Source organism: Protopterus annectens, chromosome 1.part0 (assembly GCF_019279795.1).
Source record: "Protopterus annectens isolate FY-2018-M chromosome 1.part0, PAN1.0, whole genome shotgun sequence".
NCBI classification, from domain to species: Eukaryota; Metazoa; Chordata; order Ceratodontiformes; family Protopteridae; genus Protopterus; species Protopterus annectens.
The window spans coordinates 1,555,089,313-1,555,113,826 of NC_056725.1; the positions used below are offsets into that span (position 1 = coordinate 1,555,089,313).

General features: G+C 35.1%; 1 protein-coding gene across 3 annotated transcripts in view; it reads right to left on the reverse strand.

Annotated features, from left to right (window-relative positions):
* The window catches only part of AGPAT4 (1-acylglycerol-3-phosphate O-acyltransferase 4), a 1,187,234-nt gene that overhangs the window by 170,969 nt on the left and 991,751 nt on the right, over positions 1-24,514 (reverse strand). For 2 of the 3 annotated variants that reach the window (XM_044068026.1, XM_044068027.1), the window contains 2 exons: positions 22,694-22,892; positions 19,790-19,819 (listed from right to left, as the gene is read on the reverse strand). In XM_044068026.1, coding sequence (XP_043923961.1) covers positions 19,790-19,819; positions 22,694-22,892 — 229 coding nt within the window. The remainder of the gene's footprint in view (positions 1-19,789; positions 19,820-22,693; positions 22,893-24,514) is intronic. The other variant, XM_044068028.1, reaches the window with a different exon arrangement.

Here is a 24,514-nt window from a genome sequence, read left to right on the forward strand (position 1 = left end):
ATTTTCTAGTAACTGCTTTTTTTGGTACCCATCATAATTAGACTCAGCAAGGCCTTACTATGGCTAGGTAATGTTGATTCTATATAATAGCTCAAAAAATAATTTCCTTAGTTACACCAATTAGCTCACCCAGTATCTCTGACAGAACAGTCCACAAGGAGTCTTAAAAAGTCTGCCAACTCATTACACTCCCACCTCCAACATTTGCTGTCTACCTGAGGAAAAATTCTTTGGAGTCTACTTTGGGTATAAAAATACCTATGTAAACACTTCAAGCAAAGATCCTAAATCTTTTAGACTTTGTTGCATATTTGGGAGACATACATATATCCCCTACTGTTTCTTTGTGAAATGCTTATCCAGTCTGTCTTCCCAATCCTTTATAACCTCCTCTGATTGATTCATATAGTTATCATGCAGTATTTTATATGCTCTAATAATTATTCCTTTCTTAATGGTAGCTTCTGTTCTAGATTCTACTAAAAACGCTACCAGTGCTAGTCTTTTGTTTAGGACCCCCCTATTTCTTTCTCATTGCCTATACTAATGATATCAATCCTTGATTGGGAAGGCAATCTCTAACCTGGAGTCCAAATAAATTATTGACATATTCCCATTCTATTACCTTTACCTCTCTAGTTATTTGCTCCCAATACCTTGGTTCCTTTGCCAGTTTTCTCCAATCAATTCCATCCCCCTCTTGCCTATTATCTGTATCCCTAATTGCAGTCATCCCTATTGGCAGAATCTCCTTTCTCCATTCTTGTGTTGGCTTAGTTCTTAGAATACTTTCTGCTATTTATCAACATAATATTCTCTATGATTATTGTTATTCTCCTTAAAGGTCTTCATCCAAAATCCCAATTTATCTTTGTTTATTCAGCTTGCCCCCTTTCATCATCATCTTTTTCCACTTTGAATTATAGTTTCCTGCTTGTGCTATGTATAGAAGCCTTAATTGTGTTGCTCTGAAATACCCCTCCAAATCACATAATCCCAATCTGCCTTGTTCTACTGGAAGAATCATCTTATCCAACTTGACTCTTGCCCGACCAGATAAACCCTTCAGCTCTTTATTAACTGCTACCCACAACCTCTTCTCCAGTTGATAACAATATGCCTTACCTGTATAAAAGACTAAAGGGACTAGAAATATTTTAACTGTTTGTATCTTACTATTGATATCCATATGACAGAGCTTCCATTTTGCACAGTTTTTGAATTATCTTTTGTTTAGTCTCTTCCCACATATCCTTAGTTGCCACACCAGAATAATTTTAAATCCATATTCCTAAATGCTTCATTTTATCATGTCCCTATAAATAGGGATATTGCTGAATCAATACTTATGTGGGTGCATCATTTATAGCTATTGCCTTTGTTTTAGCTTCATTAATTTTGTATCCAGAAAAGATGCAAAACTGATTCAAAATGTTCCATAACACTGCAATCTCCCTTTCTGATTTTGTCAGATATAAAATACTATCATCTGTAAATACAGTCAGCTTTTCTTGAATACCATACCAATTATATCCTTGAATTTCTGAGTCCCTTAATTTCTTTGTCAATGGTTCTAAATATAATACAAATAACAAAGGGAGAGAGGACACCTCTGCCTGGTTCCTCTACTCAAGCAGAAATTATCAGAGAGGGCTCCACCCACTTTAATTTTCAGCTCCGATCCCTCACATATCCTCCTAATCAACTTTATAATTTTATCAAGGAATGCAAATGCTTCCATGGCCCTGCTCATAAAGTCCCAGCTTACTCTGTATCAAGACCAACCAACAACAGTGGTATTTTCTTACATTCTGCTTCCATCTAGATCATCAGTGTTCCCTTAATGTTACAGCAAAGAACTCTGTCTTCAGGGTAAACTGCCTTAGCGATAAAAACTGAAGGATCAAAAGTAAATCCAAAGGCACACCATAGGCTAGGGGACAAACAAATTCTTTAATTGTAGAACAAGATCAAACAGTGAGCGCTTTCGCGTTGTACAGAACACTTCTTCAGATTTAATTTTGTTGTATCTTTCGGCTTTTCCAGGTTAGGGGTCGCCACAGCGGAACTCCGGTCTGCTAATGATTGGCAGTAGATTTTTACATACCAACTTGCCAGGCCTGATGCACAACCTTCAACGAAGGTGTGCCCATTCACGCATGTCTCCACACAGAAGACGCTTCTAGCTGAGAATCGAACAGGACAACGTCTTACTGTGAGGCGACAATGCTACCGCAGCACCACCACCGCAGTGATACTTCTTTTAAAAAAACAAACTTGCCATTTAAATAACAGTTAATTAGTCCAAACTGACCAATGTGACAGAATGTATAAGAATGTATGTATGTAAGCAATACCCTGCCAAAATATAAGGTTTCTGGTGGTGCTTATAGCAACTTCTTGTCGCAAATATGCCTATTCCTATTCTATAAGTTATATTAAACTGCATCACTTTAAAAACAATCTGTACACATATAACACAGAACATAAAAGTGTGCATTTAAAAACATTACTATATATAGATATGTATCTATTCAAACAGCATTAATCTAGATAAAAAACACTAGATGGCAATAGAAAAAATACATATAGAAAAAAAAAAAATATATATATATATATATATAAACACAAATATATATATAAAAATATATAAACAATCTATATAATATATAGACAAATATATATATATATATATATATATATATATATATATATATATATATGGGTCCCCTTGACTTCATCGACACGCCGAAACACCGACGCTAAGACCAACTTGAGAAGACCAGCGAGACAGATGATCGACAAGGTGAAATCCCGACAGCCGAAACACCGACATGGGCAACGTGTGAACGCGAGTCGGTAAGTGTGCGATAGTGAGGGATTTAGCGTTAGGGAGCGGACAGGTAAGTGTGTGATAGTGAGGGATTTAGTGTTAGGGAGCGGACAGGTAAGTGTGTGATAGTGAGGGATTTAGCGTTAGGGAGCGGACAGGTAAGTGTGTGATAGTGAGGGATTTAGCGTTAGGGAGCGGACAGGTAAGTGTGTGATAGTGAGGGATTTAGCATTAGGGAGTGGACAGGTAAGTGTGTGATAGTGAGAGATTTAGCGTTAGGGAGTGGACAGGTAAGTGTGTGATAGTGAGGGATTTAGCGTTAGGGAGCGGACAGGTAAGTGTGTGATAGTAAGGGATTTAGCGTTAGGGAGCGGACAGGTAAGTGTGTGATAGTGAGGGATTTAGCATTAGGGAGCGGACAGGTAAGTGTGCGATAGTGAGGGATTTAGCGTTAGGGAGCGGACAGGTAAGTGTGAGATAGTGCAGGATTTAGGGTTAGGGTGAGGGAAAGGTGAGTGTGTGGTAGTGTCGGATTTAGGGTGCGGGTAAGGTAAGCGTGTGACAGTGACGGACTTTAGGTGTAGTGGCGGGTTAAGTGAGTTAGGGTTAGGGTGCGGGTAGGGTAAGTGTGCGATACTGACGGAATGTAGGTTTAGTGGCGGGTTAAGTGAGTTAGGGTTAGGGTGTGGGTAGAGTAAGTGTGTGGTAATGTCGGACCTTAGGGTTTGGGCTAGGGTTAGTGCATGTCTAGTTGTGTGTAATGTGTAGTTTACGTTTTGGGTGTCGGTGTTATGGTGTTCGGTTTTGTGAGTTGTCGGTTTTGTGCGTTTTCAGCGTTTTGGTGTCGTTGTTTTGAATGTTGGGTTTGTGGCGTGTCAGTGTTGTGATAGGGATCCATATATAAATATATATATTATATATTTTATTTTATTTATTTTTTATTTATTTTATTTTACATTTGTTGACCGGGCTAGTCTAATTGGATACATGTCCATTTTCAGTAGAGGCCCGGAGAGAAAAGCTCCATAGAAGGTAGTTATGACAAAAAACAACAGGAGATCAGAAAGTATTACATTCAAAGTCAAATGAGCAAATAGAAGGGTTATACAAATAATTTAAAGAAGTAAAACATTCTTATGTAGTTGGAGTCTCCTAACTACAAATGAAGACCCTTGCATTTTGGATTGGGTGGAAATTAGGTAGTAGTGTAGTATTTAACGTTGCAAAAGCATCCTATGGTTGTATCGACAACTGTGTATAACAACTCTAACATGAGGAACTAATTTACATTCATATGAATGTGTAACTTTATATATGCGAATCATATATTATACAACGACCCCCCCCATTAAATATTCAAAAACGTGCATGCTGATTGGTCAGCGTGCACGTTGTAAATCAGAGTTATAGTAATGGGAAAAGGTCCGGTCGCCCGGACTTTTTCCATTACTATAACTCTTTTTTTCACAGCAACAGAGAACGCAAGATTTCCGTTGCTTCACACTGTCTCGCTATGTTAAACGAGTTTAACATAGCGAGACAGCTTTAAAAAAGCAACAGAGATTCTCCGTTGCTTTTTTAAAAGCTGTCTCACTATGTTAAACTCATTTAACATAGTGAAACAGTTTTTAAAAAGCAACAGAGATCTTGCTTTCTCCGTTGCTTTTTTCAAAGCTGTCTCGCTATGTTAAATGGGTTTAACATAGCCAGACAGCTTTAAAAAAGCAACGGATATTCTCCGTTTCTTTTTTTAAAGTTGTCTCGCTATGTTAAACTCATTTAACATAGCGAAACAGTTTTAAAAAGCAACAGAGATCTTGCTTTCTCTGTTGCTTTTGCCCACAGCTCTGATGTACTGCGTAGGCATGCGCAGTACATCAGAACTGCCGCAGAATACCAGACAGCTGCGGAAGGGCAGCAAGGAGGCATTATACAATGCCATTATTTAAGAAAAGTAATTATTTTTTCTTAAATAATGTCATTGTATAATAGCAATAACCCACTTCTGGGTGTGGGTAATGCTGGATTTACCCACGGTTGGCTTTGTTTGGCCCCTCGGGCTTCGCCCTCATGACCAAACCACACCAACCGTGGGTAAATCCAGCATTACCCACACCCAGGCATGGGTTATTGCTATAATAATGAATGGCAAGCTAAATATATATAAAAACAACAATCTATCTTAAAAGATTTACTCAAAAATTATATTAAACATTCACATCTTAGTATATGTATCCCCAATAGAAAAACATGCTCCTAATTATCATATGTATATCTCTATAAGATATATTAAAATATATTTAGACTACATCCCTTTAAAGCAATGTATGCAAACATATGACATAAGATATTTTAAATATGTTTAAACAGTGTACAATATATATATAAATATGCATCTCTTTAAAAATAATAATCAGAATAGAAGACATTAGATGGCAGTATGACAATATGTTAGAACTGCTACTGAAAACAGTGTTGCAAAGACATCCTATGGACATATTTAAATGTGTATCAAAAAATAAGGAACATATTCACTTTCTATATGGATATGCACAAATGATGAAATAATGTGCAACACGCTAAATATACACAAGACTACTATCATACAAGACATACTTAAAAACTTCATTGAATAGCATATGCATCTTGGTGTATCCTCTCCCAACAAAAAACATGCTCATGAAATATCATATGTAGAATGGTAATTATTAGCGGTTTACTGGTCTATCCCTTAAAAAGGGCTTCAAACTAGGATGTCTTTGCAACACTGTTTTCAATAGCAGTTCTAACATATTGTCATACTGCCATCTAATGCCTTCTATTTTGATTGTTTTTAAAGAGATGCATATTGATATTACAGTTTAACATATATTAAATATCTTATGTCATATGTTTGCATACATTTTTAAAGGGTGTAGTTTTAGTATATTTTAATATATCTTATTGAGATATATATATATATATATATATATATATATATACATATATATATATATATATATATATATATATAATAGGAGCATGTTTTTCTATTGGGGAGAGATATACTAAGATGTGAATGTTGATGATATCAAATCCAACAGCAGTCACCACATGGATAAACCGGATAGGTATAAAATCTTTTACTGGATCATGGTAGACTACGCTTCCTCAGGTGTAGATATCAATGAAAATGCACTCTCTTTTAAATAAGACTTTTGGCGCGCAAGCCAAACCATAAAACAGTCATTAATTAATGATATAATTAGCCATGGTCGTTCTTAAAGTGGCGATGTAAATTTTAAACAAACCCTGTTCAAAAAAATAAAATAAAAACATTTGTCCATAAAAATTGAACATATATTAAATGTATCAAACATAATGCCCCAAATGTTATTGTTTTTACATAAAATTGAATCTATATAGAAAATACTGTAAACACACAAAGACCTAAAAGCTCAAAGTTTCAATATGCTGGCATAAAAATGTAACCAATTTTCCAAAGAACTAAACAAATTAAAATGATTTAAATATAGTGACGCCAGTCAACTAAGCATCCGCTGCAGTGTTAATAAAAATAAAAATAAAATAAGAAGAGACCGGATTAACTTGACATGAGTCTCAAATATGTGATGTATAAAACATATAGTACGCAAGTCTCTATGTCAAGTAGTCTGTTGTTCAAAATAAAGAACTTGCCGTTTTAAGACCTACGTTATCCTAACCTATGTGGTGAAACTCAAATCAGCTGCTAATGGAGCCATAAAGAATGTTAAGAAACAATTCGACAAACTAGGGAGGTAAAGAACAGGGAATATTTCCCAGATTCAAAAGAACACGACCATAAAGTCCCTATTCATTCAAAAACAAAATCCAAAAGAACAATGTTCTCAATCAGAGGCAATTCAACATTTATCCAGGCAAATGTGCTCTATATATATAAATTGGGATGCCTAAAATAATAAGTAAAAACGCACCTAGTGTATAGGGGTGTAAATCATTAGTGGCATTTGGTAAATCTAGCTATATAAGACATCTTTTGACATAAGATGCCTATTCTTATAAATCTGAACCACTTGTTAATGAAATAAAGTAAAATAAAATAAAATAAAATAAATTAAAACCATAAAGCAATATCATTGTAAACATAGGAAACTTACACAATCATTTTATATGAATCAGAGAACTATCTCTAATTACAATAATACCTACTACTAAAATCGTTCAGCTTGTGAGCTAAATAAAGACGATAGTCTTCATAACAATCTTCAGAGCTACATGTCACATAACTATATTATAGAGTGTCTAAATGTGAAGACATATATATGAAGATGTTTTGTGTGCAACTCTAATCAACCAATGTGCACAAAGTACATATAACAATTGTTAAACTCAGTTGTTAAAAAATTCGACTAGAATGGTATGCGTGCATCAGATCACATTCTACTCAAGCTGTAAAAATGACTGCTGCCAAAAATAGCCAGTAAATAGTATATATGAACATATAAAGACAAAAAATGGTAAAGTTAAAAATAGATTATGACTAAAAAACATATAAAATATTATAAAAATCAAAATGCATTGAAGTGCGATGTCAATGGCATTCCAACTGTTTCAAAACACTGAAAACCAGGAATCACACAAAGAACAACATGTTGAAGGGCACAGTTCGTCCAAACATCATTATTCTGCCATATTGTGATAAACTTCATGAACCACTATAATAATAATGATAACACAAAAACGAAAATATCACTGATGGAATTCTATAGAGAATATATGGGTCACTATAATCTACTAAGTTAAATTTAACAAAATTTCATAAATAAAGAATAATAATAAACACAGCAAATATAGGTTAAATATAAATATATAAATATGGCGAAAACATCTACGAACAATAGATTATAAAGGATGAAACATATACAGATTCAACCAAAATATAAATATATATGTCTGTAATGTAATATAGATATTACTTGTTAATTACAGTAAAATTATCTTAGGAATAATTTAAAATCATGGAATCTGCATTTGTATTAATGTTTTTTCCTGTTGTTCAGGATGGGCTTAACGGATACAAATTGGTTAATTCCAGGATATATATGGGCTTTCAATCTCAAAATCCACTTTAATTCTCTAATGGCTAACAGATTATTATTGTCTCCTTCCCTGGGATTTAGGGGTACTTTCTCTAAGACTTTAAAACTAAAAGTATGAGTATTGTGTTCAATAATGTGTTTTGCCAGGGCATTACATTTGTGTCCCTTCCTAATATCATAACAGTGATTATAAATCCTGTCACGTAACCGTCTTTTGGTTAACCCTACATAAAATACAGCACAACAGTCACAAGTAGCTAAGTAAATTAAATTGTTGGTGTTACAGTCACTAAAGAACCTAGGAGTGAAGGAGTATAAGCCTTCAGGATGTAAAAAGCCGACATGTCTAGATATGTAAGGACACATAGAGCAACGGCCACAAGGAAAGGTACCATATGTGTCACAATCTTCTTCACTATAATGTATGGTCCTTTCTGAACAAAGAAGTTCTTTTAAATTATGAGATGTTCTATAACTAAACCTGGGGTATTCACCCACTATGGTTTTAGTAAAGGGATCTGTTATTAGAACATTCCAGTTCCTAGATATAATTTTATTTAAACTGAAAATGTCACTGGTGAATTTGGTGACATAACACAATTTGTCCGTGAATTTCTCATTGGACTTAAAGTGTTGCTTGAGATTCAACTTATGTACAGTAACTTCTGTACCATGATTTCCAAGTAGTTTGTTGGAAACTTCATGTTTACATTCTGTTATCAACTTCGTGGGATAACCCCTTTCTCTAAATAGAGTCTCAAGTGTATCAAGTTCTTTCTCCAAAGTGTTACTGTGTTTACATATTTTAAATATTCTGTGCATTTGACTGGATATTATTCCTCTAAATGTGAATCTGGGATGCATACTGTCAAAACGAAGCAATGTATTTCTCCAAGTGGGTTTCCTATGTAGCGAGTTGATGATTTTATTACCTTTAAACTCTAACTGTAAATCCAAGATGTGAATGTTGTTTAATGTAATTTTTGAGTAAGTCTTTGTTTTTATATACATTTAGCTTGCCATACATTATTGTATGATTTTCATATATAAAGCTTACACATTCATATGAATGTAAATTAGTTCCTCATGTTAGGGTTATTATACACAGTTGTCGATATGTCCATAGGATGCTTTTGCAACGTAAAATATATAATATATATATATATATATATATATGTACATTCTTTTCTATATCTTTTTTCTATATATATTTTTTCTTTTGCCATCTAGTGTTATTTTATCAAGATTAAAGCTGTTTAAATAGATACTTATCTATATATAGTAATGTTTTTAAATACACACTTTATGTTCTGTGTTATATGTGTACAGATTGTTTTTAAAGTGATGCAGTTTAACATAACTCATAGAATAGGAACAGGCATTATTGCGACAAGAAGAAGTTGCTATAAGCACCACCAGAAAACTTTTATTTTGGCAGGGTATTGCTTACATACATACATTCTTATACGTTCTGTCATTGGTCAGTTTGGACTAATTAACTGTTATTTAAATGGCAAGTTTGTTTTTTTTAATTCATTAAGTCTGAAGAAGCATTCTGTGCAACATGAAAGCGCTCACTGTTTGATCTGGTTCTACAATTAAAGAATTTGTTTGTCCCCTAGCCTATGGTGTGCCTTTGGATTTACTTTTGATCCTTCAGTTTTTATCGCTAAGGCAGTTTACCCTGAAGACAGAGTTCTTTGCTGTAAGCATATGGAGGCCTGTGTTACCTTTCAGGTAATACCGAGAGGGCTCCGAATACTAAACATGATGACTTTTGGCCCAACATACCCTAATTTGTTAGCCAAATGACAAAAATTAAACTTAGACACTAGCTTTGGGTATATTAAACTGCTAATTGAGCAGTATATGTTAATAGAGACTTAATTAACCATGGAGATAGTTACGCTACGTAATGAGTTGCAGAGACATATTTCATTGATGGAATTGAATGCTTTAGACATAGAACTTATTACTAACATCTCATTTGTGGAAGATAAACTTCTTCAAGCTAAAAAGAAGAAGTTAGAATGAGACATCATTGATTTTCATCTAGGTAATGTCTTCTCTTGGCCTAGGGAACCTATCAGAGAGGATATTTCACTGCCCAGCCAATTAGAGCCCACACCGGCAGCTCAGCTGCACCAATTGGAAGTTCCATCTATCACAGTAACACCTACTGACACGGAGGCGGTCCAGGGAGCAGTGAATGAAGAAGGCGAGAAGCCTAGCAGCAATAGAGAGGTACGAGCAGCTTTCCCATCCACCTCCACGGTTGTTTTATCGCCTGTAGGAATGAACGTTGATTCAGAAAAAAGGATCAGCATGAAGAAATTGCAAAGCTGATGTCCCAACTTCAAATATCCAACATTCTTTTCCTCTACCTATTTAACTACTACAGAAGCCACAATGGACACCCTCGAACAGAGCGAGGAAGTGCAAATCATTGGAAGAACAATTTGAGTTCCAGAAGAAAGTCCTGAAACATGTAAGTTGGACATAATCATTAACATTTCTAATTATAACTTAAATGAAGCAGAGAAATCATTACTCAACAAGGGACTTTCATTCATTCCATCGACTTCAGTTAATGTTGTGGACTTACTGACAGACATTAAAATGTTTGTTAGGAATGTCAGTTTAAAGATTATGTTTGGAAATCAAGGTGACAATGTTGTGGTTGGGCACAGGAAATCTTCCACCTTTATACCACCAGTTAATCCGTTGCTGGAAGCCTTCGAGAAAGCTTGTGAGAAAGACCTGTTGAATGTTTTCGAAAATGATAGAGAGAATGTTAGAAGTGAATTTTTTAATATGACTAGTAAAGAATTAGAAGGTCTGAAAAATTTACGAATGAATACTGCTATAATCATCAGACTGGCTGATAAAGGTGGAGCCATGGTTATATTAGATAGGACATATTATGAAGCTAAAATAAATGAAATGCTTAATGATGCCACCAGATATCAGGAAATGAGTACTAATCAGTTAAATAAATTGATTAGGGATGCATGGAGAATTATATGACTTGTATATCTAATATTATAAGCAATGAACTTTATAATTATTTTTTGATAGAAACACCTTTAGTCCCTACCTTTAGGGGGCTGCCTAAAGTACATAAAGACATAATGAATCCACCAATGAGGCCCACTGTATGCAGTAAAGGCTGATTAACTGAGACATTGTCTATTTATGTAGAAAAATGCTTGAGACCAGTAGTGGATAACACCGTGACGATTATAAGAGATACACAAAATTTTCTTGAGACTTTTTCTGGTTATGTACACACTGATAACAGTGTTTTTGATTGATATTTAGTTACGTTAGATGTTACATCTCTTTTTACGAAGATCCCCAATAGCACAGGCTTAGAGTATGTGAGGCAGTTTTTGATCAGCAAAGGGATCCCCGGAGAAGAGATTATTAGAATTATGATGCTATTAGATATAATACTTAATCGTAATGTTTTTACTTGTGGAAATAAATATTACCTACAAGTTAATGGAGTGGCAATGGGGACGTCCTGTGCTAACTCATACGCAAACATTGTTATGGCATATTGGGAGCATACTTATGTAATTAATAACAATCTTTTTAGTGAGAACATCAGATACTACAAACGTTTTGCTGATGATGTTTTTTAGTATGGAAAGGGGATCTAGAGACATTAAATGATTTTGTTGAATACATAAATGACACTACTAGGTTTTTAAATTTTACGGCCAGCTGGTCTTGAAAAGAGATAAGAGTTTCTTGATGTCTCTATAACTGTAGGTACAGATGACATGCAAACATAATTATATAGAAAGAGTTGTAGAAAGAATACATTATTACATAGGAACAGCATGCATCCCCCCATGTATATCGTAATATAGTAAAAGGCCAAGGTCTAAGGGTATCTAGGCTAAGTAGTCATGATCTGACATTTATGACTATAGATAACCTTAAAAATGAATTTAGAGATAGAGGGTATAATAATAAAGAAAGTGCAGACGTACTAGACACCTTAGCCACATGTAGACATGAGAGAGGTAGTCCCCTTTTTAAACAGGGCAGATACCATCCACATAAAAATGATATAGGCAAACAGATCCACAGGCTCATTATTTCTTATACCAACAATAAATGAGATAATCAGAAGGCATTGGAATATACTGACTGTGGATGAAACAGTCCTACAAGTAGTAGGGGAGCAACCTAGATACTCCTACAGAAATACCAAATCCCTTAAGGGAATGCTTTGTTATGAGAAGAACACCACCCACACAGTGAAATCAGATAGGCAAGGCACTTTTGCCTGCCGTAGTTGCAACTAATCTGCCTTTATGGTGAATGCTAATATTTTTAAGCATCCAGATACAGGGAAACTATATACCTTTAAACACTATGCCGACTGTAGATCTAGAAATTTAGTATACCTAGCCCAATGCTCTAAATGTACCTCATTCTATATAGGGAAGACTAACAGGACTTTAAGGGAGAGAGTCAGAGAACACCTGAATGCCATATGCAGAGAAAATGAGCATAATGCCCTAGCGAGACACACTATCAGCCATGATTTAACCCATAGGTTTAGCTTTATGGCCATAGAACTTATTAAAACTAATGCTATGCTACGAAACATCAAGAATCATACAGAAAAAGAAGAGAACAAATGGATATTGAGGTATCAGGCAGACAAAGGGCATGGCCTAAATGAAAAAGTGAGTTTGAAGCCCTTTTTAAGGGATAGGCCAGTAAACCACTAATAATTACCATTCTACATATGATATTTCATGAGCATGTTTTTTGGTGGGGGAGGACACACCAAGATGCATATGCTATTCAATGAAGTTTTTAAGTAAGTCTTGTATCATAGTAGTCTTGTGTATATTTAGCGTGTTGCACATTATTTCATCATTTGTGCATATCCATATAGAAAGTGAATATGTTCCTTATTTTTAGATACATATTTAAATATGTCCATAGGATGTCTTTGCAACACTGTTTTCAATAGCAGTTCTAACATATTGTCATACTGCCATCTAATGTCTTCTATTTTGATTATTGTTCTTAAACAGATGCATATTTATATATATATTTCACAGTGCTTTAACATATATTAAATATCTTATGTCATATCTTTGCATACATTGTTTTAAAGGGATGTAGTTTTAATATATTTTAATATATCTTATAGAGATATATATATATATGATAGTTAGGAGCATGTTTTTCTATTGGGATAGATATACTACGATGTGAATGTTGTTTAATGTAATTTTTGAGTAAGTCTTTTAAGATAGATTGTTGTTTTTATATACATTTAGCTTGCCATACATTATTGTATGATTTGCATATATAAAGCTTACACATTCATATGAATGTGAATTAGTTCCTCATGTTAGGGTTATTATACACAGTCGTCGATATGTCCATAGGATGCTTTTGCTACGTTAAATCTTTATAATATATATATATATATATATATATATATATATATATATGTATATATATATATATATATATATATATATATATATATATATCTATATATTATCTATTATATATATTTTTTATATATTTATATATATATATATATATATATATATATATATATGCATATATATATATGTATATTTTTTCTCTATATATTTTTTCTATTTTTTCTATTGCCATCTAGTGTTTTTTTTTCTAGACTAATGATGTTTAAATAGATACATATTTATATATAGTAATGTTTTTAAATACACACTTTATGTTCTGTGTTACATGTGTACATATTGTTTTTAAAGTGATGCAGTTTAATATAACTTATAGAATAGGAATAGGCATATTTGCGACAAGAAGTTGCTATAAGTACCACCAGAAACCTTTTATTTTTGCAGGGTATTGCTTACATACATACATTCTTATACGTTCTGTCATTGGTCAGTTTGGACTAATTAACTGTTATTTAAATGGCAAGTTTTTTTTTTTTTTAATTCATTAAGTCTGAAGAAGCATTCTGTGCAATGCGAAAGTGCTCACTGTTTGATCTGGCTCTACAATTAAAGAATTTGTTCGTCCTCTAGCCTATGGTGTGCCTTTGGATTTACTTCTGGTTCCCTTAATGTTGTCATATGTTTTCCTCCCCTCCATAAAAACACACTGATCCATATCTATCAATTTTGGCATCACTTTTGCCATTCGCTTAGCCGTTTTAGATATAAATACTTTATAATCACTGTTTAGTATTGAAATGGGCCTGTATGAATCTGGATTTGATGGCTCTTTACCCTCTTTAGGTATTACAGCTACCACCGCTTTCTTCCAGGATATTGGTACTTTTCTTCCTCTTAAAATATTGTTAAACAAAACTTTCCAGGCCTTTATCAGTTTTTCTCTCCTAGCTTCTAAACTTCCACAGAAATACCATCTATTCCTGGGGACTTTCTTGTAGATTGGTTATACATCACCAGTTTTTCTCATCTCCTCCTATCCTAACTATTAGTAATTCAGCCTCAAGCACGGCTGACCTTGGCATATTTAATTCTTCCATAAATATTTCCATTTTTACCATTTCTTGATTTCCATATTTCTCTTCTTTATACAGACTTTCACATAATTTCCAAAATATTTCTAATACTTGTACAGGATTCCTTGTTATCTTCCTTGCTATAGCTTCCCAAAGGTTGGCGACAGCCCTTTCTACTTTCTGTTGCCTGTGTCATTGTGTTAAAAGTTTTGTGCTCTAGACATAAAAAAAACAGTTGCTTAACAGGAATCTTTCTAAACTTAAGCATATTATCGAGGTAATCCCTTATTTTCTGTTTAGCATTTTGCAGTTGCTCCTCTTCTTGTTCTGTGGGAGTCCCCCTGTTTTGCAATACTTTAACATTTGTCCTAGTCCCTCAAAATAATTATTTTTACTTCTTAACCCTATCTTCCTTTCTTTTATTTCCACTCTATTTTTAAAGTCCACTTTCATTTCATCCCATTCCCTAGCTATATTTTCTCTGTCTGTCTTCTCTAACAGCTCCTAAATAATTTCCACTACCCATTCCTTAAATTCCTCTCTTTTCAACAGATAGGTGGGAAAGCACCAGCGTCTCATTTTTATTTCATTATCCTGTGTTTTTATTTTAGTTATCATTCCATGTACCAGTGAAATGTAAATTTTGTCTAGCCTAGCCTAGTTTTTGTATCTTGGGAAATAATATGTAAATTCCTTCCAAACTCCTAGTACTGAATTCACATCTTCCATGCCAAATATTTTCATAAATTTCTTCAATAATCTACCCTCATTTGTTATATTTTCCCTTCTGGGTCCCCCAGACACATTTTCACTATTGCAAATCAAATTCCAGTCCCCACCTATAAGCAATATTCCTTGCTGAAAGCTAATTATTTCTCCCAGAATTTTCTTAACTTCCATTATAGCAGCTATCAGTGGAATATAAATACATGCCAGTGTAAACCTCCCCCTTGCCAGTAGCCCCTTAGTACTACAAATCTACCATTATATAAATACATGCCAGTGTAATCCTCCCCCTTGCCAGTAGCCCCTTAGTACTACACATCTACCATTATCTTTTTTTCATCTTTTATCACTAATGGAGCTCCTTTTGCAACTAATATAAGTACTCCTCTCCTCTTTGCCCAAGTATTCCACTGGATAACCATCTTGAAAGCCTTTCTTTATCAAATTCACATGTTCAGTTCTTTCTAACTGTGTCTTCTGTAGCACAGCTATTAGCACTCTAAATTTTTAATATAGTTAACTACTCTTTCTTTTTTGCCTTATCTGTAAGATCATTGATGTTTAAAGACATTACAGAAAGCATCATGTTCTTGAAAAGTTATTATTCCCACCTTTTATGTATACCAGCTTTTTGTTAAATATCTAGTTCCACCTTTTGTGTTACATGCATATACTGTTTGGAAGGTTAATCCTTTTATACAGTTGTTTCTTGTCATCTCCATTTGAGCTTATGTCACATCTTACCATCTTACAAAACTTTTTCTTTTATTGAAAGCCCTCAAACAAAAATACAAACACACTCCTAATATCCCCCTAAAACCTATTAACATAATAACAGCACACAAAACTATGTGCATCTTCAAATATTGAAGTTTTACCCTCCTAGTGGGAACAAATGGTCCAAACTGACAGCCACATGCACAGACTTGAAATAACCTAAAATAAATGTTATCTATGCTAAGATGCATGGTACAGCTTGTGCTTCTATTAAGTGCTGTCTGGCTTTGTCTTACCTTTATAGCTCTCTCAGTTGGGAAAACACTTGAATGCTTTCAGAAATCATTTTTTATTCAAGTCATTTCTCTTTATCGATTGTCTTCTAGAGACAAGAGAACCAGACACAAAGCTGTCAAGCATACATTTGTTTACTAGATAAAAGCCTTATAATATTCAATATTCTTTTTCATTTACTTGCTTTCTCTTAATACTTACTACTAGATTAAGCTAATGGCCTTAACCCAGTCATTCCCCTGTGCAAAAATGAGAAAAAGCACACTATTTTTGTCATGTTCTTTTAACCAGATTTTTCTTCTTCTTCTTTTTTTTACATTGCAGTGCCTACATTTCTTAAAACTGAAGAAGGAGAAAAAGAGAAGAAAGGAGAAAGAAAAAAAGAGGAGCATCTATTTATATTAGTATCCCCATTACAATTAAAAATAACTGAGAAAACTTTACTTTATAGCATGCAAAGAAAATCATGCAGTATAAAAATAGTAACTTCATTTTCATTTTATCCCAGTCACTAGCAATCCCTTCTGAAAAAATTTATATCTTCCCTAATAACGCTCAAATAATTTCCATTACTCATTCCTTTAATGTCTGTCTTTTAAACAGGTATGTATGAAAGCTCCATGTCTCAAAGCATGGGTATGGTTGATAAAATTTACACAGACACAGTTGTTTCCATGGAGCAGAAGGATGGAGCTCTGACAGCGACCCAGCTGGTGAATGCTTGGTTAACGGCATGGGAGATACAAGAGTCAGCTGAAGGCAGAAGTGAGCAGTTGTAAGTTGTTTCTCCCATCCTGGAGGAGGACGAGAAAGGCAGTCTGGCTGACCATGGTAATACCACCAGCTGTTGACCTGGTAATGTAGTGGCAGTGATAAAACAACAAGAAGGATGGACATGGACATCTAACACCTGATAAACATCACAGAGTGCTGCTGTAGGAACTTAGGCATGTGTATAAACATGCATGTGTGCGTGCATACATACACACACACACACACACACACACACACACACACACACACACACACACACACACATACACACACATACACACACACACACACACACACACACACACACACACACACACACACACACACATATGCACATCAGTGGACAACAACTGCAGGCCCTTGCTTCAGTAAGAATGCCCGGCTCCATTAAAAAGGTTAGAGCAGAAAACATCCTATCTACAAAGATGATGGCGCATCACTAGCCAGCATTTGTCCCAACTATGACAAGTGTAGGAAGGACAGAATAAAGAGCTGATAATCAGTGAAGGAAATGTGAGTCAACAGAGGTGAAGAAAGCTACAGTAAAAAAATTAAAAACTTCCACTGGCAAAGGGACTCATAAAAATGTAAGATTAATGTAAGAGTGTTTTAGTAAATGTCCTTTCAAAGTATAATATATCATTTACAGCTTTACAATAAAAAAATCTTCTTTGATTCTTCTTTATGTAAATGAGTAATTATTTAAAACTTATAACCATATACATTTAAGGCCACTGTACTGCCGAAATTATATACCTTCTGATGCAAGTATGCAATGTTTTCAACTATTGTCATATAATTTGTAATACAGGGTGTAGAGCTTTCAAGAATGGTTTGATTACTGAAATAAGAAGAGTAGGTTATTTCCTGTTTAACTAAAATCTGGACTCTGAATGCTTACTGGTAATGGAGTAATTTTTGAAGTAAATTAAAGGATAATTTGGAAATTATGCATAGGCTTCTTTCTGCTTCTGTTATTTTATTGTTCTATTTCTCAATAAGAAGTCACAATGTATAATTTTATCCAAGTTGTATAAAATTCAGTAGTAATTTTTTTTGTCCACTGCCCTTTAACAGATTACTAGCAACTTCCTTTATTTGAGAAATCCCAAGTATTTGTTTAAAAGAAGCAAATTTAATTCAAAGCGAACCATGTTAAACATATGTCTTGATGGCAGGATTACGCATGTGTTGACTATTCTGAGTAGTTAAGGATGATAAAACAAAACCTGTAGTGCAGCCACTGTCAGCTTTGTCTACTTAATCATTGTGTCACAGACTATAACTTATTAGCCAAACAATTCTGACTCTATCACCAAATGCCTGTAAGAAACAAAAAACAACCAAATACAACAAAAAAGTGCTTAAGAAACTCTCACTTTATCCTTGCTTGCAGAACTTAATTTTGAAACGTCAAAAGCAAAACTCATGAACCTCAACATGTGACCTCTGACCCAATCTGAACTAACAGCTTGTACTGAAAATGTGCATTATTCACATCCTAATACAACAAAAGGGCCTGCAATGGCAAAGCGCTGTCAGTGATCATCTCCTAAATTATTCAGTAGGGAAATATTTATGTTGTAGCTTGAATGGAAGTGAAGTACAACAAACATGTTTCTTCAGCACACATATAAGAAGAAACTTTAACATAAATTAACAAAACTAAGCACACATGCTCATTTCTTGATACATGCAGAACTAGGAGCAGAAGGGGAAACTGAGTTACTCAGAGCAGCACAGTACTTACATGGGGATGAAGCAGTTACATGAAGGAACCTTGAAGTACTACCGTCATTCAAGACTTGTCAATTTGACTTGCATGCTCTGCTGCTACTCACTTCACATCTAATGATCCTAATCAAGACCGCTGAGAGAGGTTTACATTTAAAGAAAAAGGTAAAATGTGCCAGTAATTTTCATTACATTACAATTCACTGCTGTTTATGACTTGTGTCATACTCAGTGCTTCAAAGGATAAGCAAATTTGGTGAATGAGAAAAACACCATCGTGACTCAGGAAATAAACTGAATGTTTTTTAATGACCAAGTTGTGACATTTAACAATAAAATGCACTGCATTGTACCATTTGCTGATTTTGCTTTCACAAACAGCACAATGCTTTCTGTCAGTAATGCTGAAAGTGTCCACATGTATAATCATTAAAACACTAATTAAACATATTCTTGAATTGGTATAAAAGCCAGTTATGTATTACTGAAGAACTGACAAATTATAAGCATACAGCTGCACTAAGATCACATGAGTGAGACAAGCCACATGTGAAAATTTTGTAGAATACTTCACATTATAAATATCCAGAGGCCCATGACTGCTTGAAAAAGTCACATGTCTTGGTAGTTAACCCCAGTAACATCACTGGTAATTTTATACTTAAATGGTGGTTTTATAAGTAACATAAAACAGTCACTGATGCATAATTATGATCAATGATAATTTTCCTGTTATAGTTAAAAACACCAAGCTAACCAGCTCAAAAAATTGCATACCACGTGCCTCACTGCTGCTGTATGGCCGTCTACTCAAAAAGGAAAAAAAAAGCCTCCGCAAAGCACATGATAATCTGATTTTGCTACACAGGGGTTTAGCTTTAAGTGATAGTTTCTGTTGCTACAAACAGGATTTCTAGAGCATTACTTGGGTAACTAACAAAGGAGTAGACTGAAGGAAGATTTGTTTAAGGCAAAAGAGTAGAATAGCCCACTGTGGCATTCTTAGCTATAAGTGCAACCTTAAACTGAATATCTTACCAAGATGGCAACAAGAAACAGTGGAGAGTTTATCTGTGAAACTCCAGTTCCTGTTAAAACCATCTTAGTCCAACAAAGCACATGCATCCATACCTCTGCTTCTGTAAATTCCCAGGAAATCACCTGTAAGACACATGACAATGGAATCAATACAAGTCACCCTAAACCCTTACAAATTAATGGAACGTTACAGTAAGCTTAATGGGGTAACTGCAAAATGAAATCACATTTGTGTCTAGTAGAAAGATAACATACGCAGACAGCCAACCACAGTATGAAACCAACAAGAATTAGTTAAAGCATTTACACAGTTGGCCAAAGTTGAGTGCAATACTTACACGTAGCTAGCCAGAGATTCTTGACGTTTCTCCTTTAGCAGCTGTATGCTTTGTCTACAGCCACTAATAACCACTGATATTCTCAGCACCGCCTATGAGCCTCCCAGATATACCTGGAGCCCCACCTCAGAAACAGAAGATTGGCATACATAGTGTGGTCATCTGTTCACTGAAAATTTTGCAAGCATTGATGTAACCCATTCTCAGAAGGTCTCATTTCTCTGCAGTTAGAACATGTACTCTTTTTTTTTTAATTCTCTTCCTCCAAATTTCCTACTTCCTTTTTTTCTGATCACAAGGAGCTATACGCTAGCTAGGGCAGCAATGCCCTCTATAACCCAAACAAATATTAACTTCACTAAGGGTGATTCACTATGTTTACAGCTACTGTTTTATATTTTATGCAAAACACTAACTCCGGGATGCAATAATGCCTACACTAAGTGTACACCTTTCTGAGTGAACAGACAGCACAGACATAACTCACATTTTCTTCCTCTTAATTTTAGTTTTCTTACTGCTATTTAAATACTTACAGGAATTCATAAGGGTTACCACAAAGTGTAATCTACATGTACATTTAGTGTAATCGTTCTGAGTGACTGGAAAGCACAAAAAATGTGATAAGAATATTCTTAAATACATAACGTGTACACTTAATGTGGGCTTTATTGAATCTTTCCCAAAATTTTATAATTTCTCATTTCTAAAGGCTATAACTGCTGCTTAATCTTATGATCTTTAGTACATACATACTTAAAATGAAGATTTCTAAATTTACTTTTTAAATTTTTCTTTGTTAACAGCTTGCTGCAACAATATTTTAGTCATTTTTAAACAAATCCATCTAGTTAGAAAAAAAAAATTTGGAAGTTTTATTTCTTTGTATGCTGGAGAAAGCAAATCTAGTTTCAATGTTGGAATATTTTGCTGGTACAGTTGGCAGAGTTTACATTTTTGCACACAAGGCAGATCACCACAGAATATGATGTGTCTGCAGAAAGAAAGGCAACTACAGAAAAGTGACATTGAAATGCTGTAACTGAAACTTGGTTTCTAATTGCAATCATCATACTGTGAACTAAGTACATTAATGCTACCATGAAATCCCAAGTTAAAAAAATAAGCACCAAAAAAAAGATGAAAACTAGAGATACTGTCCATGCATAACTTTAATGACCACAAAAGGCATATCTGATCCATGAAATGAAAGGGTTGAACAACAGCTGGCTCAGTAGTGGAACGGGAAGCAGCCTTGCCTGTTGTTCAGGTTTATATCCAAACAACAAGGTGTTAGGAGAGTTTATTTTAACAAAAGTTTTCGAGTCTTGGTTGTTATTTGTTATTCAAATTTAAACAATGGACTGGATCGCTGAAGTACATCTGGGGGGTTAGGAAATGAGTAGTATTTTTATTAGCTCATGTAACCCAGGAGGAGAGGAAGAATTTATGACTCAGGGCAACAAGTCCTCAGTGTAGACTGGAGTCTGTAGCCCTGTAGACCATGCAAGATGGTTGCACATTGAGTACAATGTGGAAAAGTGGGTAGGGTCTAACAAAACAATCATCTGCAGCTGTTAGGATGGCATCAGGCTGGGATACCTTGATCTCTGCTTCAACCCCTCCCCACATGCATACATACAACAAAGGATTTCTCTACCTATGGGCTTCTGGTCCATGTAGGTAAGTCAGACAGGTGCTGAGGATGTTATAATGGAAGACCAAGGAAAAGACTTAGGAAACAGCTGATGGCAGGTTGCTGCAGAAGGAGCCAAACAATTTATTAAAAAGGCTGAACCTTCAAAACCTACACTGATAGCCAAGACAGCCAAGAAAAAGTTGTGATTTAGCTATTTCTCAATAAAACAAAAACTCAGGTTAGAAAATCTTGACTTTACGCTTACCAAATGTATGCGCCACTGACCAATAAATGCATGCCCTTGCCTAGATTTCCCATGACATTGCTTCTTATTCCTTTTGTCTCTCAATGAATCGTGTTAATTATCTTTTTTCCCCTCCTGGCACCATCAGTCTTCTGACTGTATAACACTAGTTCACTTAGAGTTTGCTCTTTGTAGTGAAAAGGCACTGTTCACTGATTCGAACATGCACAGCAAATGAGTGTGGGATCTTCTAGGCATGGAATATTACTCTTTATACCAAGGATAATTTTTAATTTTAAGTTTTTTGTCAACACTGGAGTGCGATGATATAAATGATCAAACAATATACGCTTCCTTGAAAAATATGCTAATTCCTTTTTAAATCTACACTTCTAGTGCTCAGATCTCAAGATGTTACAAAAAGCTAGGCTAACATTAGGCAACAGTTGCCTCTCTTCAAAGACGACAGAAATCCTGGTCAACCCTGTTTTTTCTCTGCCACCAGTTGATCTTGTACTGGGGAGTTCACTCCACAGTTTCAGATCTCAGTAAGGCACATGCTGACCACTCCTATACTGACATTGTTTATATCACGTCTGTTGTTTTGTTGTTTCATAGGTTCCCCAACCCTGAAGGCTAATCTAATGTAATACTAAAGATTTGTTCTTAAATCAGCATTAAAATACAATTTAAGTAAAAGGGAAATGGTGGACAAATAAGCTAATAAAATGAATACTATCACAACCACAAATGTGCTGCATGTTTACATTACTCACCTGCAATAATAATGATTCCAAAAGTAGCCAGTGTCAGTGACGAGCCACTACTGATCATATTAACAAGGAGTTTAAATAAAGGATAAGATAACAATGTTGACCAACACAACCAGAGACCAAGGGTCCATATCCTTCTTGGTGGGACTATAGCAGTTCCTGGGTATACTCCTGTTTTAAAGTATTCTTCCTGAAATGCATCCTGAGAAATGTAAACAGATTGCATATTACAACAGATAAGGTCTAAAACCATTTTTATTATGTTTTTTTACCACTAGAAATAAACAAAAGTTATGCATTTACCATAATGACTGCTCTGGATGAACAGGCCCATTCTTGTCAATAATAGCATTAATGCAGCATTGTAAAACTTCTAAGGCAACTAATCCCTCACCTTTTACTGGTCATGCTCTGGAATCAGACCCTCATCTCCAGCTCTTAGTTATGCTGCACAAAAAGGCATAAAACTATAATAACAATACCGACTTCTAGATCATCTCTAGGATTCATGAACATAGGGCACATATAATTAAATGCATCTTGTTTCATACATTAGCTTCACCATCAGGGACTACAGCAATTCATGTCCCTGAGAATGCATATTTACAGCATGTTTTGAAGAACAATGCACAAGAATGACTGGTGCACACTCATTCTATGTACTTCTGTACTTCGAATGTTGAGCAGTGCTGAGTATCCTGACAGTGCTACAATGTGCTCCATTATAAGGCAGCTTATCTTTCTACAGTATGCCTTACTGACTAGCTATGTGCAGTAACTTAGTAAGGCATATTATACATAGCTAAGCTGCCTTACTTGTATGCTGTGATCCCCCATCTTGACTGACTGTGATTTATGAAGAATACACAATCAGACCACAGACAAGGGTTCATTACCATACTATGTTAATGAGGGGTTTATGTGCTGTGCATGCTCCAATTGTCAGGATCTTGACAGTTTCACTGTGTGGGGATAGGTCAGGTTTGTGTGAGGTAGCAGGTTTGCCTGCATCATAGGAGAGTCATTGCTTGCAGGGATTTTTTTAAGTACTGGTGAGGAAGGTGGGGGGAAATCACTGTGGTCACATGCACTAAAAGAGCTGTTTGCACACCACTAGATTCCTGTAGTTTACACTATGGGAACCAGTGTTCTACAGCAGCACTGAAGGTTTGGCGAACTGTGCACAATCGAGGGGAGGGTCTTATGCATATTTAAATGTGCTTTTGTAGCTACTGGCACAGGCAGACAATGGGGCAACAGCACACAAGGTCTTGCTGCACTGGGCACCATGGATTCAAGAACTGCAGGACCATTGTACCCTATGCAGTGGTGCAGTTTCATTTTAAACAATACCCCATATCAGCAACAGTGAAGAGGGAAAGTAGGGGGGTATACTGATGTGGACAGACCTGCGTATCCAGATCGACCATCATGCTAAGTACACAGCTTTCATATTTGGATCGAGGAAGCCTATTTTCATCAAAAGCAGAACACAGTGTCCCTACTGAGTTGTCTCCCTCATGGGAACATACCTCTGATTACTGTGGCCCCAAAGGAAAACATACATCTAAAGATCACATCCAACTTATAGTGTCTCTTGAAAATGTTCAGTGAACTCTACATATCTGCTGTACAAATATTATCTCAAGCTGCTATGCTGGAAATGCCTCAGACGTAACTGCTGCTCTGGTTCAGAGTGATCTGGTCAAGTAATGTAAAGCTGCAACAAAATACTATCATTTCAGAGATTTTGCATCCCATTTTGTAAAAACATACAAGTTAACTTACCTTTTTTCCCCTTTTTTAAAGAAACAATTATTTATA